General features: G+C 40.9%; 1 protein-coding gene across 6 annotated transcripts in view; it reads right to left on the bottom strand.

Annotated features, from left to right (window-relative positions):
• Nucleotides 1-22,676, bottom strand: part of EZH1 (enhancer of zeste 1 polycomb repressive complex 2 subunit) — a 485,968-nt gene that overhangs the window by 337,212 nt on the left and 126,080 nt on the right. For all 6 annotated transcript variants that reach the window (XM_053699400.1, XM_053699426.1, XM_053699407.1 and 3 more), the window contains one exon: nt 8,792-8,899. In XM_053699400.1, coding sequence (XP_053555375.1) covers nt 8,792-8,899 — 108 coding nt within the window. The remainder of the gene's footprint in view (nt 1-8,791; nt 8,900-22,676) is intronic.

The raw sequence follows: 22,676 nt of genomic DNA on the forward strand, positions 1-22,676 counted from the left end.
TGACGGCAGAGGAATGGAATGAAGAGCTCGGCAGGTGGACAAAATCTTTGATTTCCTGACCTCCGTCAGAAATATTTTCATGTCCACCAAGTCTATCAGAGTCCCTAGAAATGAAACTCTTGTGAGGGGGAAAGAAAACTCTTTTTTTACGTTCACTTTCCACCCGTGAGACCTTAGAAAGGCCAACACTAAGTCCGTGTGAGACTTGGCTAGTTGGAAGGACGACGCTTGAATTAGAATTTCGTCTAGATAAGGCACCACTGCTATGCCCCGTGGCCTTAGAACCGCCAGAAGGGACCCTAGCACCTTCGTGAAGATTTGCAGTGCCGTGGCCAACCCGAAAGGAAGAGCCACAAATTGATAATGCTTGTCCAGAAAGGCGAACCTGAGGAACTGGTGATGATCTTTGTGCATAGGAATGTGCAGATACGCATCCTTTAAGTCCACGGTGGTCATATATTTACCCTCCTGGATCAATGGTAAGATAGTCCGAATGGTCTCCCTCTTGAAAGATGGAACTCTTAGGAATTGGTTTAGGATCCTGAGATCCAGAATTGGTCTGAAGGTTCCCTCCTTTTTGGGAACTATAAACAGATTAGAGTAGAACCCCTGCCCCTGTTCTGCTTTTGGAACTGGGCAGATCACTCCCATGGTAAAAAGGTCTTCTACACAGCGTAAGAACGCCTCTCTTTTTGTCGGGTTTACAGACAATTGAGAAAGATGGAACCTCCCCCTTGGAGGGGAATCCTTGAAATCTAGAAGGTATCCCTGGGTTACAATTTCTACTGCCCAGGAATCCTGAACGTCTCTTGCCCAGGCCTGAGCAAAGAGAGAGAGTCTGCCCCTTACTAGATCTGGTCCCAAATCGGGGGCTACCCCTTCATGCTGACTTAGTGGCAGCAGCAGGCTTTTTGGCCTGTTTACCCTTGTTCCAAGCCTGATTAGGTCTCCAGGTTGGCTTGGATTGAGCAAAGTTCCCCTCTTGCTTTGCAGCAGGGGGAGAGGTAGAGGGACCACTCTTGAAGTTTCAAAAAGAACGAAAATTATTTTGTTTGGTCCTTGTCTTATTTGACTTATCCTGAGGGAGAGTATGACCCTTCCCTCCAGTAATGTCTGAAATTATCTCTTTCAATGCAGGCCCGAATAGGGTCTTACCTTTGAAAGGGATGGACAAAAGCTTAGATTTAGATGACACATCAGCTGACCAGGACTTAAGCCATAACGCTCTACGCGCTAAAATGGCAAAACCTGAATTCTTAGCCTCTAATTTAGCAAGATGAAAAGCGGTGTCTGTAATAAAAGAATTAGCCAACTTAAGAGCCTTAATTCTGTCCAAAATATCATATAGTGTGGTCTCCATCTGAAGAGCCTCTTCTAGAGCCTCAAACCAAAAGGCAGCTGCAGTGGTTACAGGAACAATGCATGCTATAGGTTGAAGAAGAAAACCTTGATGAACAAAAATTTTCTTTAGGAGACCCTCTAATTTTTTATCCATAGGATCAATGAAAGCACACTGTCTTCAAAAGGTATAGTTGTACGCTTAGCCAGGGTAGAAATAGCTCCCTCCACCTTAGGGACCTTCTGCCATGAGTCCTTTATGGTGTCAGAAATGGGAAACATTTTCTTAAAAACAGGAGGGGGAGAGAACGGAATACCTGGCTTATCCCACTCCTTAGTAACAATGTCCGAAATCCTCTTAGGGACCGGAAACACATCAGTGTAAACAGGAACCTCTAAATATTTGTCCATTTTACACAATTTCTCTGGAACTACAATAGGGTCACAATCATCCAGAGTAGCTAAAACCTCCCTGAGCAATAAGCGGAGGTGCTCTAGCTTAAATTTAAATGCCGTCATATCTGAATCTGTCTGAGAGAACATCTTTCCTGAATCAGAAATCTCTCCCTCAGACAGCAAATCCCTCATCCCTACTTCAGAACATTGTGAGGGAATATCGGATACGGCTACTAAAGCGTCAGAAGGCTCAGCATTTATTCTTAACCCAGAGCTACTGTGCTTCCCTTGCAACCCAGGCAGCTTAGATAAAACCTATGTGAGGGTAGTATTCATAACTGAAGCCATATCTTGCAAGGTGAAAGAATTAGACGCACTAGAAGTACTTGGCGTCGCTTGTGCAGGCGTTACTGGTTGTGACACTTGGGGAGAACTAGATGGCAAAACCTGATTTCCTTCTGTCTGAGAATCATCTAATGCCAAACTTTTATAAGTCAAAATATGCTGTTTGCAATTTATAGACATATCAGTACAAGTGGGACACATTCTAAGAGGGGGTTCCACAATGGCATCTAAACAAATTGAACAATGAGTTTCCTCAGTGTCAGACATGTTTAACAGACTAGTAATAAAGCAAGCAAGCTTGGAAAACACTTTATTTAATGAAAAAAACACAATTTGCAAAAACGGTACTGTGCCTTTAAGAGAAAAAAAGGCATACACAAACTGCAAAACAGGTTAAAATTGCTTACATTTTTCTGAAATTTTAACAGTGTACCCACTAAGCTTTAGAAGGATTGCACCGCAAGTTAATAAGCAATAAACCCCCAAATGAAAAAAACGGATTGAAATATGTCTAAAATCGGTTAAAAACCCCTAAAGCACCTTGCCACAGCTCTGCTGTGGCCCTACCTGCCCTTAGGAAGCGATAATATGGGGTTTAGAGCTTCAATTAGTGCCTCAGAAGACTATCAGGACCTCAGGAGAAGTTGCTTGCTGCTTGTAAATGAAGGCCCCACCCACCTCACTCGATGTTGCTGGGGCCTACACAAAACTAACAAACCCTGCCTGAAAGCCATGTGGGTTATAAACAACCCCAAAGAACCCTCAAGCAAATGTCCCATAAAACAGAAAACGTTACTCCCAGACACAAAAACGTTTGTCCCAAATTCACATAAACTGAGTGCCCACAAAAAATGAACCCTTTATGTAAGCTAGTAAAAACCTCTGATAACACTAGGATTACTGCTTACCCTTCCCCTAATGGGGACACTGTCAGCCTGAGTTAACACAGTCTCTGCAGAAAATATGACTGAACATACCTCATTGCTGTATAGCAAGAAACCATTCCTCACACTGAAGTTTTCCTGTACTCCTCAGCTCATGTGGGAACAGCAGTGGACCTTAGTTACAAATGCTAAGATCCTCATCCTCCAGGCAGAAATCTTCATCTATGTCCTGCCTGAGAGTAAATAGTACAACACTGGTACCATTTAAAAATAAAAAACATTTGATTGAAGATAAAATAAAACTAACAGTTTAACAACTCTTCTCTTTACTCTTCCAGCTTAGAGCCAGCAAAGAGAATGACTGGGGGGTGGAGTTAAGGAGGAAGCTATATAGACAGCTCTGCTGTGGTGCTCTCTTTGCTACTTCCTGTCAGGAAGGACAATATCCCACAAGTTAGGATGAATCCGTGGACTCGGTACATCATGCAAAACAAATAGATTTATCAGGTAAGCATAAATTTTGTTTTCTTTCTTATGACACGGTGAGTCCACGGGATCATCAATTACTGTTGGGAATCAATACCCAAGCTAGAGGACACAGATAAGGGAGGGACAAGACAGGTAACCTAAACAGAAGGCACCACTGCTTGAAAAACCCTTTCTCCCAAAAGACGCCTCAGCCGAGGCAAAAATGTCAAAATTATACAATTTAGAAAAAGTGTGCAAAGAAGACCAAGTCACAGCCTTACAGATCTGTTCAACAGTCGCCTCATCTTGAAGGCCCATGAGGAAGACACAGCCCTGGTGGAATGAGCTGTAATTCTCTCAGGAGGCTGCTGTCTGGCAGTCTCATATGCCAAATGAATAATACTTCTCAACCAAAGAGAAGTGGCAGTAGCTTTCTGACCTTTACGTGTACCAGAAAAGCAAACTAAGCAGAAGGCTGATGAAGTCCCTTGTAGCCAGCAAGTAGATTTTAGGAGTACGCACAACGTCTAAATTGAGTAATAGACGATCCTCATGAGAAGAAGGATTAGGACAGAGAGAAGGAACAACAATTTCCTGATTAATATTCCTGCCCGAAACCACCTTAGGAAGAAAAACCAAACTTGGTATGGAGAACTGCCTTACCTGAATGAAATATGAGATAAAGAGAATCCCACTGCAAGCCGAGAGTTCAAAACAGAATAAAACGTGGAAATAAAAAAAAAACTCTCAAAGTAAAAATTAAATATCTCTGGAATGCAATGGCTCAACCTGAGCCTGCTGCAAAAACTAAAAAACAAGTAAAGGCTCCAATAGGAACAACTGACTAAAATACAGCCCTGAAGTAACCAGGACCTGACAAGAATACACATCGGGAACATCCGCCAGACACGTGTAACAAGAGAAATGCAGACATTTTACTTCACCAGACCCTGACAACCCTTCTCCAGACGTACCTGGAGAAAACAGAACATCCTAGGATCCTGGCCAGACTTTCAAGAGTAGCCCTTGGAATCTCACCCCTAAGGTACCCACGTCATACCTTATGATAAAATACCAGTAATAGGCTTGTAATAATGAATCAAGGTCACAAGGACCACTGCAGAAAAACCACGCATAGACAAAACTAAGTATTCAAAACACCAAACAGAGAGTCTTAGCAAATATAAGTTTGGATGAAGGAAGGACCCAGATCGGAATGTCCTTCCTCAGGAAAAACCTTCAGGGAGGAAGAGATTACATCCCGAAGGCTGCATATCAGGACAGCTTGCTGACCTCCAAACCTCTAAACGTTCCTATGAAGCTAGTCGTACTAAGACAAGGGTTAATCTGGGGAGATCAGAAAGAGAGCCAAGATAAAAGGTCTGACTTCTCAAGAAGTCCGCTCCCAGTATTCCCTACAGGAATAAAAAGGTAAACAGCAACAGTGAGCGTCCGCCCACTCTAGGTTCCTCCCAGGTGGTTTATGCAAAATACTGAGGAAAAATTGTCCAACTAGAACCTGATAAACTGGGATAAGGACAACTGATCAACAGCATATTGCATATCAATCTAAACTCCAAGAGGAATGGAAAAACAGACTCCTCCCGAGTCCATAGTCCCTAGCCCAAGACAGATTCACCTGGACCCCGTACTACTATCCGAGCATGCTTAACAGTAGAGCTCTCGGATGGAAACTAGCAAAAGGATGATGTCCAACAAAAAGACCATCAGACCATACCTTAAGCCACTGAAGGCCTAATAAAAATTTAGAGAGAGGACAGATGTAAAATCCTTGACTTTCTGACCTCTTGTCAGAAAAAGGTTCAGGGATGGGGAAACTATTATGGTCCCTAAGAAAAACTACTCCTGTAGTTGAAACAAGGAAACTCATTTTCATATTCACTTCCCATCCATGGGAACGAAGAAAAGACAACAAGATCCCTGAATGAGAATCTGCTTGTTGGAAGGACTGCGCCTGAACCAATATGCTGTCCAGGAAGGGCGCCAAACTAAAAGTGTTTGACAGAATGACAAAACTCAGGAGCTTGAAGATATGCATCATCCAGGTCTATGATCATCATGAACTGACCCTCTTACACCAAAGCAAGAATCGAACCAAAGGATTCCATTTTGAAGGATGGTACACTGAGAAAAAAACAACTAGTTGAGACACTTAAGGTCTAAGCTAGGACGAAAAGTTCCCACTTTTCCGGGAACCATGAACAGGATGAATAAAATCTTAGCCCCTGTTGCCATACACGAAACTGGGCTTATCACTCCCAGGAAAAAAGATCCTCAAAAACAATAAAAACGCCTCTCTGCTAACTGGTTCACCGATAAAACAGAGATGGAATCTGCCCCTGGGAGAAAGGGTTTGATTCTATTTAGTAGCCCTGAGGCACTAAGTCCGCAGTCTATCTGGGACATCTCATACCCATATTTGAAGAAAACCAGAGAGCATCAGCCTCCCAATAGTTCTGTATCGGAGGCAAACCTTTCATCTCTTAGATCAGGATCAAACAAGGTCTTACCCTTGTAAGTAATCACCAGAAATCTGGGCTCAGTATTTTGAAAGTGGGAGGCCTTACTCACGGCATTCAAATTATGAAACTGACTCACTACACAATGCCCCGCGGGCTAGCACTGCAAAGCCAGATAACTTAGCCCCTGGCTTAATGACTAGCCTGGAAACATCAGACATAAAGGAATTGGCTTAGGAGCCTTAATTCTGTTTTGGTTCTCTTTCAAAGGGAACTCCACCCAAATAAAATCAGACAAAGCGACGCATCAATAAGATGCTGCACTTGACACAGAGGCAATACAAACCTCCATAAAAGTCTTTAGCTGAGTCCACTGATCCTAAAAAGAGCAGCTATCCTCTATAGGGATCGAAATTCTTTAGCCAGAGTAGAAAAGGCCTCTTCTACTTAAGGCACCATGTCCTGACTAAATCTTCTTTAAGGAGACAGGGAAAAAGAAAACCCTGACTTCTCCCATTGCTGGAGAAAAACTCCAAGCACGGACTGAAACAGAAAACATTTCTACAGAGAAAAAAACATCAAGCATCTATAAAGTTGATGAAATTCCGTGGGGTTGACAACGATAGGCGTATCGCCCGTAGAAGCCAAAACCTCCTTTAACCATACAGGAAGGTGATCAAGCTTAAATCTGAAGAATACCACTTCAGCATCAGATAAAGGAATTGTACTGTCCGAATCTGAGATTTCACCCTCAGCGGTTACCAAAGTATCCTCATCATACCTATGAGGAAAGACAACCTGCGTAGCAGCAAGCGGACAGATACCTTACTATCTGAAATTCTAATTTTCCTCTTGCAATATCCCTTATGATAGGAAAAGCAGATAATGCCACAGGAACCGCAGAAGATACCTGGGCAGTAATTTCTGTTGGCAAATAATTCCTCTAGGAGATTGAGAGGAAATGCAGGCACTGCATGTGATGCCATAGGGGCTAGGGACGATACAGGAGAAAGCTGTAGGCACTGCCTAAACAGCATCATCCTGGGAGACAATGTTTTCTCTCTCTCTCAAGATATAAGCGAAAACATAGCAGAAAATAAAATTGTATATTGTTTGCCCCAAATAAGGAGAACAAACCCACAATTCACATACACTGCTTGCGACATCTGAAGGTAAGCCAGCGTGTAACAACCCACAGAGCTGAGGTGTCTAAACTATATCTCTTCCCTGGAAAAAAAACGACAAGTTCTGCTATTCAACATACTGAATAAATGGCCGTGAGGAAGAAGCCATTCCGCCTGATCAAAGCAGAAAACGGGACACGTGGCTCACCAACTAGATCCTAACATTATGCGAACGCGCAATCCACTTAGTCTGCATACTGCAGAGACCTAACCGCCACAGAAATGTGTAATGGCGGAGGACCGTAGCGCTCCATAGAATTCTCACAATACATATGTGCTGACAATCCTATCCAGGTATAAGTGACAAACAGAATACATAGATTAAACTGATTCTCCATACTGCAGAGTCCTTCCCGCCACAGAAAAATGTAATGGCAGAGGACCGTAGCGCTCCATAGGATTCTGTCAAAACATTTGGGCTGCCGTTCTTACCAAGGCATAAGACAAAGACAGAATACATAGAAATAACCTTACTCTGCATACTGCAGAGTCCTTCCCGTCACAGAAATGTGTAATGGCGGAGGATCGTGCCGACAATTAAAAATGCATTGCAAAGCATTGAATAATTAAAACGTTAGCAAAACTAACAGCGCATCCACAGTAAGGAGACTGAAGACTGCTGCTGTTAAACTTATACTGAGCATAACGGCTATATTATTTCTTAGCATATAATACCACAAACAAGCCGTGACTCAAACAAAAGCTTGCTCTGCCCACACTAAGAAAAGGTATATACCTCCATTCCTTGAAGGTAATAACCCTCGTCTCCAGTCACATTAGAAGTGCCCGCTCCCTGCCTTAAAATATCCTGATACAGAATATATATGTCCCATAACAATGCAGACTTCTTAAGTGCCCATCTTGCTAGAAGAACAAAAGGCACTTACCTGAATCTAGTCGTCCGGCAGGAGGACAGTCAATCCGTTGTGAGAGGATCCCACTCCTCACAGGGGCCTGTAATTAGAGAAAGACAGAGTAAACTTACTCAGGCCTTCTATACTCTGGGCAGCAAATATGTTAGGAAAACGCAGCAAAGTCCACCGTACAAGTTCCTAACTGCTTTAAAGCCACCACTGCTCTACTGAAGAGACTAACATGGAGTACAGCTACACCCAATCTTGAGAGGAAAGTCAGAATAAACCAATTCTGGCTTTCAAAATAAAAAAACATTTTGCTTGAAGAGAAATGATTCATCAGACACTAAAAACTTTACCTCCTCCTTGCACTGAAGGCAAAGAGAATGACTGGAGTTTGTGGGAAGGGAAGTGATACTTAACAGCTTTGCTGTGGTGCTCTTTGCCTCCTCCTGCTGGCCAGCAGTGACATTCCCAACAGTAATTGATGATCCCGTGGACTCACTGTGTCATAAGAAAGAAATCCAGATCTTCTATAGTTATCTCATTTGTAACTCAGTAACAAGCAGACATGTCTAATGGACATATAAAATATTATCAAAAAGAAAAGGGGGGGAGCGTGATGTTCAAAGTTTTCACACTGAATACTCAAAGTTTAACTTTGTTTTGTTTAATTACTGTATGCTGATCAATATCTTTAGTGTTCTAATGCAAACAGTATCATAAAAATTATGAATAATTATTTTGCATAAATTAAACATTTATTTTAGAAATCATCAACACCATTTTAAAAGATGACTTCACTCTCATAGGTTATCCACCAGTTGTAAGGGTAAGTATACCTGTTTTAAGTGTACTGTTGCGACCTGCGGAGAAGGACTGTCCATACCGGAAAACTCGTTCACGGTCATGTAACCGAGGGCTTGATAACACAGTAGGAGAATCTAAATCTGTAAATGGACAAAGATTAAAATACTTGTGAGTGAAAACTAATACCCAGGGAATTATAATATTAAGCAAGTAAAGCTCCAGGAATGGAAAGGAATATCTGTTCTACCTATAACATCCTACAGAGGGAAACATACATTTTATGCGGAGAGACAGGTTGAGGTAAATAGATAATTAGACACATTAAGGTATTTAATATAGTTTTTAGGGTCTCTAATCATCTACCTTTGAAGTCATAATGAATAAAATTAATTTCAAAATGTGTTCAAAAACATAATTTATGTAAGAACTTACCTGATAAATTAATTTCTTTCATATTGGCAAGAGTCCATGAGATAGTGACGTATGGGATATACAATCCTACCAGGAGGGGCAAAGTTTCCCAAACCTCAAAATGCCTATAAATACACCCCCTCACCACACCCACAATTCAGTTTAACGAATAGCCAAGAAGTGGGGTGATAAGAAAGGAGTATAAAGCATCAACAAAGGAATTTGGAAATAATTGTGCTTTACACAAAAAAAATCATAACCACCATAAAAAGGGTGGGGCTCATAGACTCTTGCCAATATGAAAGAAATTCATTTATCAGGAAAGTTCTTACATAAATTATGTTTTCTTTCATGTAATTGGCAAGAGTCCATGAGCTAGTGACGTATGGGATAGCAGTACCCAAGATGTGGAACTCCACGCAAGAGTCACTAGAGAGGGAGGGATAAAAAAAAGCAATTTTCCGCTGAAAAAATTAATCTACAACCCAAAATATAAGTTAATTCTCATAAATGTGAGGAAAAAAACTTAAATCAAAAGCAGAAAAATCAAACTGAAACAGCTGCCTGAAGAACTTTTCTACCAAAAACTGCCTCCGAAGAAGCAAATACATCAAAATGGTAGAATTTAGTAAATGTATGCAAAGAAGACCAAGTAGCAGCTTTGCAAATCTGATTAACTGTAGCTTCATTCTTAAAAGCCCAGAAAGTGGAAACTGATCTAGTAGAATGAGCTGTAATTCTCTGAGGCGGGGCTTGACCCGACTCCAAATAAGCTTGATGAATCAAAAGTTTTAACCAGGAGGCCAAGGAAACGGTGGAAGCCTTCTGACCTTTCCTGGAACCAGAAAGGATAACAAATAGACTAGAAGTTTTCCTGAAATCTTTAGAAGCTTCAACATAATATTTAAAAGCTCTAACCACATCCAAAGAATGTAAAGATCTCTCCAAAGAATTCTTAGGATTAGGACACAAGGAAGGAACAACAATTTCTCTATTAATGTTGTTAGAATTTACAACCTTAGGAAGGAATATAAATGAAGTCCGCAAAACTGTCTTATCCTGATGAAAAATCAGAAAAGGAGATTCACAAGAGAGAGCGGATAATTCAGAAACTTTTCTAGCAGAAGAGATGGCCAAAAGAAACAACACTTTCCAAGAAAGTAGTTTAATGTTCAAAGAATGCATAGGCTCAAGCGGAGGAGCCTGTAAAGCATTCAAAACTAAATTAAGACTCCAAGGAGAAGAGATTGATTTAATGACAGCCTTGATACGAACCAAAGCCTGCACAAAACAATGAATATCAGGAAGTTTAGCAATCTTTCTGTGAAATAAAACAGAAAGAGCAGAGATTTGTCCTTTCAAAGAACTTGCAGACAAACCTTTATCCAAACCATCCTGAAGAAACCGTAAAATTCTAGGAATTCTAAAAGAATGCCAAGAGAATTTATGAGAAGAACACCATGAAATGTAAGTCTTCCAAACTTGATAATAAATCTTTCTAGAAACAGATCTACGAGCATGCAACATAGTATTAATCACTGAGTCAGAGAAACCTCTATGACTAAGCACTAAGCGTTCAATTTCCATACCTTCAAATTTAATGATTTGAGATCCTGATGGAAAAACGGACCTTGAGATAGGTCTGGCCTTAATGGAAGTGGCCAAGGTTGGCAACTGGACATAAGAACAAGAGCCGCATACCAAAACCTGTGAGGCCATGCTGGAGCCACCAGCAGCACAAACGATTGCTCCATGATGATTTTGGAGATCACTCTTGGAAGAATAACTAGAGGCCGGAAAATATAAGCAGGTGATAACACCAAGGAAGTGTCAATGCATCCACTGCTTCCGCCGGAGGATCCCTGGACCTGGACAGGTACCTGGGAAGTTTTTTTTTTAGATGAGATGCCATCAGATCTATTTCTGGAAGCCCCCACATCTGAACAATTTGAGAAAACACATCTGGGTGGAGAGACTATTCTCCCTGAAGTAAAGTCTGACAACTGAGGTAATCCGCTTCCCAATTATCTATACCTGGGATATGAACCGCAGAAATTAGACAGGAGCTGGATTCCGCTCAAACAAGTATCGGAGATACTTCTTTCATAGCTTGAGAACTGAGAGTCCCACCCTGATGATTGACATATGCCACAGTTGTGATATTGTCTGTCTGAAAACAAATGAACGGTTCAACAGAGGCCAAAACTGAAGAGCCCTGAGAATAGCACAGAGTTCCAAAATATTGATTGGTAATCTCGCCTCTTGAGATTTCCAAACCCCTTGTGCTGTCAGAGATCCCCAAACAGCTCCCCAACGTGAAAGACTTGCATCTGTTGTGATCATAGTCCAGGTTGGACGTACGAAAGAGGTCACTAAACTTATACGATGATTATCTAACAACCAAGTCAGAGATCGTCGAACATTGGGATTTAAGGATATTAATTGTGATATCCTTGTATAATCCGTGCACCATTGGTTCAGCATACAAAGCTGGAGAGGTCTCATATGAAAACGAGCAAAGGGGATCGCATCCGATGCTGCAGTCATAAGACCTAAAACTCTCATGCACATAGCTACTGAAGGGAATGACTAAGACTGAAGGTTCCGACAGGCTGCAACCAATTTCAAACGTCTCTTGTCTGTTAGAGACAATCATGGACACTGAATCTATCTGGAAACCTAAAAAGGTTACCTTTGTCTGAGGAATCAAAGAACTTTTTGATAAATTGATCCTCCAACCATGTCTTCGAAAAAACAACACTAGTTGATTCGTGTGAGATTCTGCAGAACGTAAAGACTGAGTGAGTACCAAGATATCGTCCAAATAAGGAAATACTGCAATACCCCGCTCTCTGATTACAGAGAGTAGGGCACCTAGAACCTTTGAAAAGATTCTTGGAGCTGTCGCTAGGCCAAAAGGAAGAGCAACAAATTGGCAATGCTTGTCTAGAAAAGAGAATCTCAGGAACTGATAGTGATCTGGATGAATCAGAATATGAAGATATGCATCATGTAAGTCTATTGTGGACATATAATGCCCTTGCTGAAAAAAAAAGGCAGAATAGTCCTTATAGTCACAATTTTGAAAGTTGGTACTCTTACATATCGATTCAAAATCTTTAGATCCAAAACTGGTCTGAATGAATTTTCTTTCTTTGGGACAATGAATAGATTTGAATAAAACCCCAGACCCTGTTCCTGAAACGGAACTGGCATGATTACCCCTGATAACTCCAGGTCTAAAACACACTTCAGGAAAGCCTGAGCCTTTACTGGGTTTGCCGGAATGCGTGAGAGAAAAAATCTTCTCACAGGCGGTCTTATTCTGAATCCTATTCTGTACCCCTGAGAGACAATACTCTGAATCCAATGATTTTGGACCGAATTGATCCAAACATCTTTGAAAGATTTTAATTTGCCCCCTACCAGCTGAGCTGGAATGAGGGCCGCACCTTTATGCAGACTTGGGGGCTGGTTTTGATCTCTTAAATGGCTTGGATTTATTCCAATTTGAAGAAGGCTTCCAATTGGAAGCAGATTCCTTGGGGGAAGGATTAGGTTTCTGCTCCTTATTTTGTCAAAAGGAACGAAAACGGTTAGAAGCTTTAGATTTACCCTTAGGTCTTTTATCCTGAGGCAAAAAAAAACTCCCTTCCCCCAGTGACAGTTGAAATTATTGAATCCAACTGAGAACCAAATAATGTATTACCTTGGAAAGAAAGAGATAGCAATCTGGACTTAGAAGTCATATCAGCATTGAAAGATTTGAGCCACAAAGCTCTTCTAGCTAAAATAGCTAAAGACATAGATTTAATATCAATTTTGATATCAAAAATGGCATCACAAATAAAATTATTAGCATGTTGAATCAACTTAACAATGCTAGACAAATCATGATCCGATACTTATTGCACTAAAGTTTCCAACCAAAAAGTTGAAGCAGCTGCAACATCAGCCAAAGAAATTGCAGGCCTAAGAAGGTGACCTGAATATAAATAAGCTATCCTTAGATAAGATTCAAGTTTCCTATCTAAAGGATCTTTAAAAGAAGTACTATCTTCTGTAGGAATAGTAGTACGTTTAGCAATAGTAGAGATAGCCCCATTAACTTTGGGGATCTTTTCCCAAAACTCCAATCTAACTGCTGGCAAAGGATACAATTTTTTAAACCTTGAAGAAGGAATAAAAGAAGTACCAGGCCTATTCCATTCCTTAGAAATCATATCAGAAATAGCATCAGGAACTGGAAAAACCTCTGGAATAACCATAGGAGGTTTATAAACAGAATTTAAATGTTTACTAGTTTTAATATCAAGAGGACTAGTTTCCTCTATATCTAATGTAATCAACACTTCTTTTAACAAAGAACAAATATACTCCATTTTAAATAAATAAGAGGATTTGTCAGTGTCAATATCTGAGGCAGGATCTTCTGAATCAGATAGATCCTCATCAGAGAAGGATAATGCAGTATGTTGCTGGTCATTTGAAATTTCATCAACCTTATGAGTAGTTTTAAAAGACCCTTTACATTTATTAGAAGGCGGAATGGCAGACAAAGCCTTCTGAATAGAATCAGAAATAAATTCTTTTAAATTTACAGGGATATCTTGTGCATTAGATGTTGAGGGAACAGCAACAGGTAATGAACTACTACTGATGGATACATTCTCTGCATATAAAAGTTTATCATGACAACTATTATAAACCACAGCTGGAGGTATAACCTCCACAAGTTTACAATGAACAAATGCACTTAGCTTTGGTAGAACTGTTCAGGCCGCATGGTTCCAACAGTGATTTCTGAGACAGGATCAGATTGAGACATTCAAATGTAGGAGAAAAAAACAACATATAAAGAAAAATTATAAATTTCCTTATATGGTAGTTTCAGGAATGGGAAAAAATGCAAACAGCATAGCCCTTTAACATAGAAAAAAGGCAGGAGGTAAAACAGGATGGGTGTCAGGGTGCAAGGAATCAGACTGAGACGAGAAGTGCAAAAATAATCGCACCTTTATTAATAGCAAAAAATAATAAAAAGTCCACAAGTCATATAACAAGCCAGGAATCAAAACTAGAGCTGGTAGTCAGACATGCCGAGTCAGGAGCCAAAGTGAGTAGTCAGACGAGTCGGAATCAGGAACAAGGACAACAGCAGAGTCAGGAACAAGCCAGGGATCAGGAACCAGGAGGGACGTCAGACAGCCAGGTAATACACAGGAGCTCTCACAAACAGGTCTGAGACAATGCAAGGGCAAAGCATACTGAACAAAGGCCCTTTAAATAATAAGTGATGACATCACAATTCTGAGACTGCATCCTGTCTCACATGGATGATGTAAACCAGTCTGACCATAAAAAGAAGTTCAGGAAGTGAGCAGCATCTCCCAGAATGCACCAAAGTCAGCAAGAGAGGTGAGTAAAATGGCTGCCAGTGGGGTCTTATATAATGAAAATATTTGGCGCCAAGTATAACGCACAACAAACAAAAAAAATATTTTTTGGCGCCAAAAAGTCCGAAAACTACATACTCGCGTCATAGATGACGCAACCATGTGAAAGGACTCGGCGTCAAAGACACCGGAAATTACAAATTTGCAACAACGAACTTAACTTCGCGCCAAAAAATAAAATAATAAGTGATGACATCACAATTCTGAGACTGCATCCTGTCTCACATGGATGATATAAACCAGTCTGACCATACAAGGAAGTTCAGGAAGTGAGCAGCATCTCCCAGAATGCACCAAAGTCAGCAAGAGAGGTGAGTAAAATGGCTGCCAGCAGCACATGGTAAACAAGTCAGGAAAAAACCCTGACAGTACCCTCCCCTCAACGACCCCTCCCCCGCGGGAGGACAAAAGGCTTATTGGGGAAACGGGCATGGAAGGCACGGAGGAGGGCGGGAGCATGAACATGGAACCCATGAACGCTCCTCTGGACCGTAGCCCCTCCAATGAACCAAATACTGTACGCGACCCCTGGACATACGAGAGTCAATAATGGTGCTGACCTCATACTCCTCATGGTTGTCAACAAAGATAGGACGGGGACGAGGCAACACAGTGGTAGACCGATTACAAACCAATGGTTTCAAGAGGGAGACATGAAAAACATTAGAGATGCGCATTGCAGGAGGAAGGTCAAGAGTGTAGGCCACAGGATTGACCCGTCTGAGTATTCGAAAAGGGCCAACATAACGGGGAGCCAGTTTATTGGAAGGCACACGAAGGTTCTAGTTGCGGGAGGACAGCCAAACTTTCTCACCAACCTGGTAGGAAGGTGCAGGCAGACGCCTATGATCAGCCTGGAACTTTTGGCGCTGCATAGAACGATGAAGGCAATCCTGAATCTGCACACACGTGGAACGGAGTTGTTGGAGATGCTCCTCCAAAGCCGGAATACCCTGAGACATGAATGAATCGGGCAACAAGTATGGTTGAAACCCATAATTCGCCATGAACGGGGATAACTTGGAGGAAGCATTAATAGCACTATTACGAGCAAACTCTGCCCAAGGTAACAGTTCAGACCAATTATTGTGGTGATCTGAGACATAGCAACGGAGGAACTGTTCCAGAGCTTGATTAGACCGTTCCACAGCCCCATTGGATTGAGGGTGATATGCCGAGGAGGAGAGCTGGATCCCCATTTGAGCACAAAAGGAACGCCAAAATCTGGAGACAAACTGGCTACCCCGGTCCGACACTATCTCCTTGGGTAACCCATGTAAACGGAAGATTTCACGGGCAAAAATTGAAGCAAGCTCCTGAGCGGTAGGCAACTTCTTCAAGGGAATGCAATGTGACATTTTAGAAAAACGGTCAACCACCATAAGGATAACAGTATTGCCATTGGAAACAGGGAGCTCGACAATGAAGTCCATGGAAAGATGTGTCCAAGGACGCTCACCATTAGCAATAGGTTGAAGAAGACCCACAGGAAGACGTTGAGGAGTCTTATTCTGTGCACAAACTGAGCAGGAGGCAACATACGCAGCAACATCAGAACGAAGACCTGGCCACCAGAATTGTCGAGCGACAGACCAAATCATTTGGTTCTTGCCTGGGTGACCTGCGGCTTTAGGATAGTGGTAAGTGTGCAAAAGTTTAGTTCGAAGATTCTCAGGAACAAAACACTTACCACTAGGTTTCTCAGGAGGTTCATTGGTTTGTGCAGCCAGGATCTCCTCCCCCAATGGAGAAGTCAAATTAGTACGTATGGTAGCCAAAATATGGTCAGGTATAACTGGAGTAGGTACAGACTCCTCCTTGGACAGAGGTGAAAATTGTCGAGATAGGGCATCAGCCCTAACATTCTTACTACCAGGCAGGTAGGAGACCACATAATTAAACCGAGACAAAAATAGCGCCCATCTGGCCTGTCGGGGTGACAAACGTTTTGCTTCAGATAGATAAGTTAAATTCTTGTGGTCAGTAAGAATGAGCACTGGCACGCCAGTAATTCCCTGTCGCAAATTTCATAATTACACTCCGCTGGAGACAATTTCTTAGAGAAGAAACCACACGGATGCAAGGAACCATCAGGTGTAGGACGTTGAGACAAGAGAGCACCTACTCCAGTCTCAGACGCATCGACCTCAAGAACGAAAGGCAGGACAGGGTTAGGATGAGCCAGAACTGGAGCAGCAGCAAAGGCAGTCTTAAGACTATCAAAGGCCTTAATTGCAGAAGGTGATCAATGGAGTGGATCATTCTCTTTACGGGTCATGTCTGTGATAGGTTTGACCAAAGAAGAAAAGTTTTTAATAAACTTTCTATAGTAATTGGCGAACCCCAAAAAACGTTGAATAGACCGAAGACCAACTGGGCGAGGCCCCTGCAGATAACTTGTCAGGATCCATGGAGAACCCTGCAATGGAGATAACATAACCTAGAAAGGTTACTTGAGTCTGATGGAACTCACATTTCTCAAGTTTACAAAACAGGCCGTTCTCACGTAGTCTCTGAAGAACCCGTGTTACATCAGAACGATGAGCCTCAAGTGTGGGTGAGTGTATGAGGATGTCGTCTAAGTACACAACAACACACTGTTTCAACATATCTCGTAGGACATCATTAATAAATTCCTGGAAAACAGCAGGAGCATTACATAGGCCAAAGGGCATTACAAGATTCTCATAATGCCCGCTCCTGGTGTTAAATGCTGTTTTCCATTCGTGGCCTCCTTGATCCTAACGAGATTGTACGCTCCTCTCAAATCAAGCTTAGTAAAGACCGTAGCTCACTTGAGGCGGTCAAAGAGTTCCGTAATGAGCGGAATAGGGTAAGCATTCTTTTTTTTTTAACACTTTATTTATAACATAGGAAAGATACAGAAAATCACAAGAACCAATTAAAATCTTATACAGCACATAATTATATAAAGTATATATAGGTACAGCAGAGTCAAAGACAAGAATATTTTTACGACAATTCCGTTAATACGTGCAAGTCAACCAAATACGTTACAGTGTCATATAAGTGTAACTTTTTGCTTTCCCATTTTTATTTTAAACTTTCTTTGTTCTATAGCAAATAAGAGCCTAAAATCAGTACACAAACAAACACACACACACAAAAAAAAAAACTAAACCAGACGACAACAAAACCAGGCAAAAAAAAAGAAAGAAAAAAAAAGCTCTCACAATCCGCCCCGCCCGCCCACATCCCTGTCATCCCCCCACCACTCACCCGATGTCCTCCACCCAACTTCCAGGAAAGCGGCCTGCTATATGTTTGTCAGAATAAACTCAGACTCACAAAATCGTTTGATCACTTTTATTTGGCATGCCAAAGGAAGTGATATAACAAACGTTTCCCATTTCTTAAAAAATTAAGGTAGATGTTCTCCTTGTGGATAGGGTATATTAAATTGTTCTGTCGTAAACTGACTCAATAAGGCCTTTTTAAAATGGGATATTTTGGGTACTTCACGCGCCTTCCATAGTTTAAGAATGAGATTATGTCCCGTTAATATGATTGTATTTATAAGACTATAATTTTTTGATATACCATGGAATTTCACCAAGAAATCTCTATGGGATTCAATGCATGATCCAAGTGTAGGATTGCATTCATCCAATAAGTTATCTTCTTCCAGTATTGAAAAATTTTGGGACAAGCCCAGAGGCAGTGAAATAAGTCTGCATCTATTGCTGAACATCTAGAACAGGGGATGCTTGAGTTATACCATTTGGATAAGATTCCCGGAGTAAGATACCTCTGAAGACCTATTTTGATCTGGGACTCTCTCCACAAAGTTGGAACCCAACTTTGTTGAACTAATTTGAAACTTCCGATAATAGTCTGTTCATCTATTTCCGGAAATTGAATAGACCATTTTGCTATCATGTAACTGACCTGTACGCTAGAAGATTTTTGAATTATAAGTAAATATAATGAAGAGATTGCATACAGTCCTGATGCATAATTATTTATCCTGGCCTGTAAATCACCTAATGACCAATTTTTTCCATGACTTTTGAGTAGCTCTTGAAGATAATGTCTGACTTGAAGATACGCATAGAATTCGCGAGCACCTAAGTCAAAATTATTTGCTAATTCTGCAAAGGTTATTGGATACCCTGTAGTTCCCAGGATCTGACTCATGGATTTCAGACCTTTTAATTCCCAATCCTTGAACACCTGATTTGACAGCCCAGGGCTAAAGTTGGGGTTACCACAAATAGGTAGATAATGTGATACATATGGCAAAGCAATCCAGATCAGCACACAATTTCTGCCATGCCACTATGACATTTCTAAACATAGATAGATAAAATATATTTGAGGAGAGTGAAGTCAACGGGCAATGAAGTAAAGCCTTCAAATGAAAAGGAGCCACCAGCCGCGATTCCCAAATGAATGAGGAAATTTGATATTTTTCCGTTAATTAATCCAGCGCAAATCTAGCAATAATAGCTAGATTATAGACCTGGATATTGGGAAGCGCAAGACCCGCTGCCAATTTGGTATTCATGAGTCGCTGACAAGCGATCCGCGGTTTGGACCCTTTCCACAAAAATCTAGAGCAGGCTCTATTATATATATAGCAATATCCTTCTTATGTAGAAACAACGGAATATTCTGCAAGATGTACAAAAATTTAGGAAAAATTACTATATTAATCAATACTACTCGAGCAGATAGAGATATGGGTAACGAAATCCAATCACCTAGCTTTTATACAGCATTGCTCCAGGCAGTACACATAATTTGTGTTATACCACTCCGACGGATTTCTCGATAGTCGTAGGCCTAAGTATGAAATTTGTGAGACTTCCAAAAACGGGTGCTCAATGGTAAGTGTAGGTTTTTATACAACCACATTAGTTCTGATTTTGTGGTATTAACCTTATACCCTGAGACCTCACCAAAGTCTTGAATAATATCTTGCAAAATTGGTAATGTGGTCTGAAGATTAGATAAAAATAGGAGCAGGTCATCAGCGTATAAAAGCAGGACTAATTTCTCGCCTGCCAATGGGATGCCCGCCAACTCCTGGCACAATAATATAGCCAGGGCTCCAAACTGATGTTAAATAACAGGGGGGAGAGTGGGCAGCCCTGTCTGGTTCCTCTACACAAGGTAAATCGTTGAGATATAACATTATTAACCACAAACGCCGATGTAGGGGCACTATAGATTAACCGAAAGTAGTTGTTAAAAAACCCTGACAGACCGAATTGGTCTAGGGAGAAGAACAAATGATCCCAGCTGACCCGATCGAAGGCCTTCTCCGCGTCAACGGTTAACATGGCTTTATCTACAGTCTTGCGGGAGCTAGAAGTCGTATATCTGTTCCAATAAGACTCAATAAGTACTAGCAGTTTCCTCATATTTCTCACCGGTTTCCGACCTCTCATAAATCCCGATTGGTTCCTGTGAATTAGGTCTCCGATACATGGTTTCAAACGGTTGGCTAAAATAGCCGCTGAAAGCTTATAGTCGGTATTGAGGACTGATATCGGTCTGTAGGAACTGGGTAACTCAGGATCCTTACCCTTTTTGAGAATTAGTGAGATATTTGCTGCCGCAAAGTACAGAGAGCATCTAGTATTTTCTGAAAAATAAAGATTATACAGTTTATTCAATATTGGTGACACCTGCGTTTGTAAAATTCTATAAAATTCAATCGGAAATGCATCCGGCCCAGCTGCTTTGTTTGGACTGGCATGTTTGATTGCTATTACAATCTCCTCTTCAGTGATGGAAGTATTAATAGAATCCCTAGCTTCCAATGATAGTTTTGGAACCTTAATCCTTTCCCAAAATTCTCTTTTCTTTACTAAGTTTGGAGACTCTGGCTTATACAGATCTTGGAAGAATTCAAAAAATACTCTTTCGATGTCAGGATGACTGGTATACCTAGTTGCACCTTGTTTAATGGCAGAAATTGCATGTCTCGGAGAGGATTTAGCTAGTCTAGCTAAAAACTTAGCCGATCTCCCTGTATGTCCTCCATAAATAGCTTTTAATCTAAGGTCTTCTTGGGCACTATTTTGTTTGATGTGTATATCTCGCAGTGCCTTCGCCCTCGTATATATCTCCCAACAATGTTTAGAGGGGTTGTTAATATATGCTCTGTAGGCATTTTTCACTTGGTTAGCAAGCTGCCTACCGACCTGACTACATTTCTTCTTCCAGTATGCCATATAGGATTTTATCTCCCCTCATAGAACAGCCTTAGAGGCCTCCCAAAACACCTCAATTTTATCTAAATAGTTTTCGTTATTCTTATAAAAATCAACCCACTTCAGTCGTAGCCAGTTTTGAAAACTAGTATTATTGCTTAAATATCTAGGAAAAAAAATGTGGTTGCTACCAGACCGGTTTACATGTCAGTGAGATGACAGCGTGGTCAGAAATTATGATATCCTCAATTTTAGGGACCCAGTTCCATCTGAGGAGAGAATCTGAAATAAGGAAGTAATCAATCCTGGAAAATGCTTGCTGGACCTGTGACATACATGTGAATAACCGAACATCTGGTTTCTGTACCCGCCATATATCAACCAGGCCTAGATGTGAGCAAAGCTTTTGAAAAATCCGAACATTCCTACATCTAGTATTAAGCAATCTTAAGCAATCTTAAGACTATCCAGCGTGGAGTCTGGAAGTAAGTTAAAATCTCCCGCAATAATTAAGTTCCGCCCTATAAATCTATGTAGCTTCACTATTAAGGAAGCCCAAAAATTGTGATCAATTTGGTTAGGCCCGTAGATATTACATATTATATAGTGTATCTTATTAATCTCAATTTCCAGAATTAAAAATCGACCATCGGGGTCTGCTTCAATGTTATCTATATGATATTCCAAATTCTTATTCAACAAGATGGCCACCCCCCTCTTTCTAGAAAAAAACGGGGCGGCAACAACCTCCCCAACCCACTTGGATTTAATTTTAGGAATTTCTGGGGGCTTAAAATGTAATTCCTTAAGCAAAACTATATCAGGATTAAATTTCCCCAGGTATTTTATTATAGATTTCCTTTTGAGTGGGGAGGTTATGCCCCCCACGTTCCAGGACAATAAGTTAAATTTAGGGTCCATCAAATCTTATTTCCATCATCATGTTGGTGGTGGTTGGAGGACAGACAGACCAGACGTGAGGGAGCGAAAAGGAGGGAGAAGACAGGAGAAAAAAATAGAGAAAAAAAAAAAAGAAGAAGAAGGAAAAAAAAAAAAGTCACAAAAAAAAAGTCACATAAAGGCACCAAAAACAAATACAAAATCCCTTGGCTGGGGATACATCTTTTCCATTTGCGCAAAAACCAACCACCATTTCTGGCGTTCCTAATTTATGGTACCCCCGCATCTCTACAAAAGGTCTCAGCTTCCATAACATTATTTAGTGTGTGAGAAATGCCCTCTCTCATTACAACTAGCTTTGCGGGGTAAATCAGTTTGATGTTGTATTTTTCCTTCTGTAACCTGCCATAGAAAAAAGACATGTTTCTCCTTTTGGACAAGGTTTCTGATGAGAAGTCTTGAAAAATTAGTAACTTGTGAGAACCTAGTACAAAAGGATTTCATTTTCTGTATTACTTAAGATATAACATCTTATCTTGAAAATTAATAAATTTGAATATCACCGGCCTTGGTCTATTACCCTCGTTGAGTTCTCTGCGATACCCTATCCTATGGACCCTCTCTATCTGAAAGGGAGTAGCAGGAGCTGGAATCTGCAAAGCCTGAGGTAATGTTGTTGACACAAAGGCCATCAGATCTTGAAATTCTGGTGATTCAGGAAGGCCTATCACTTTCAAATTGTTACGTCTTGAACGATCCTCAAGGTCTTCAATCTTAGCTTGTAATGTTGTGATTGTTTTGTTATGCATGTCTATAATAGGAACCTGTATATTAAGCCTATCCTCTAGATTAGAGATTCTGTTTTCAGCTTCATCCAATCTTGTGGAAAACTGTCAGATTGTAAGATTTGATATCTCATTCCTAATTTCAGATTTAATCGAATCAAATTGAGGGGTCAGGATTTTAGC

Source organism: Bombina bombina, chromosome 1, assembly GCF_027579735.1.
Source record: "Bombina bombina isolate aBomBom1 chromosome 1, aBomBom1.pri, whole genome shotgun sequence".
Taxonomy (NCBI): Eukaryota; Metazoa; Chordata; class Amphibia; order Anura; family Bombinatoridae; genus Bombina; species Bombina bombina.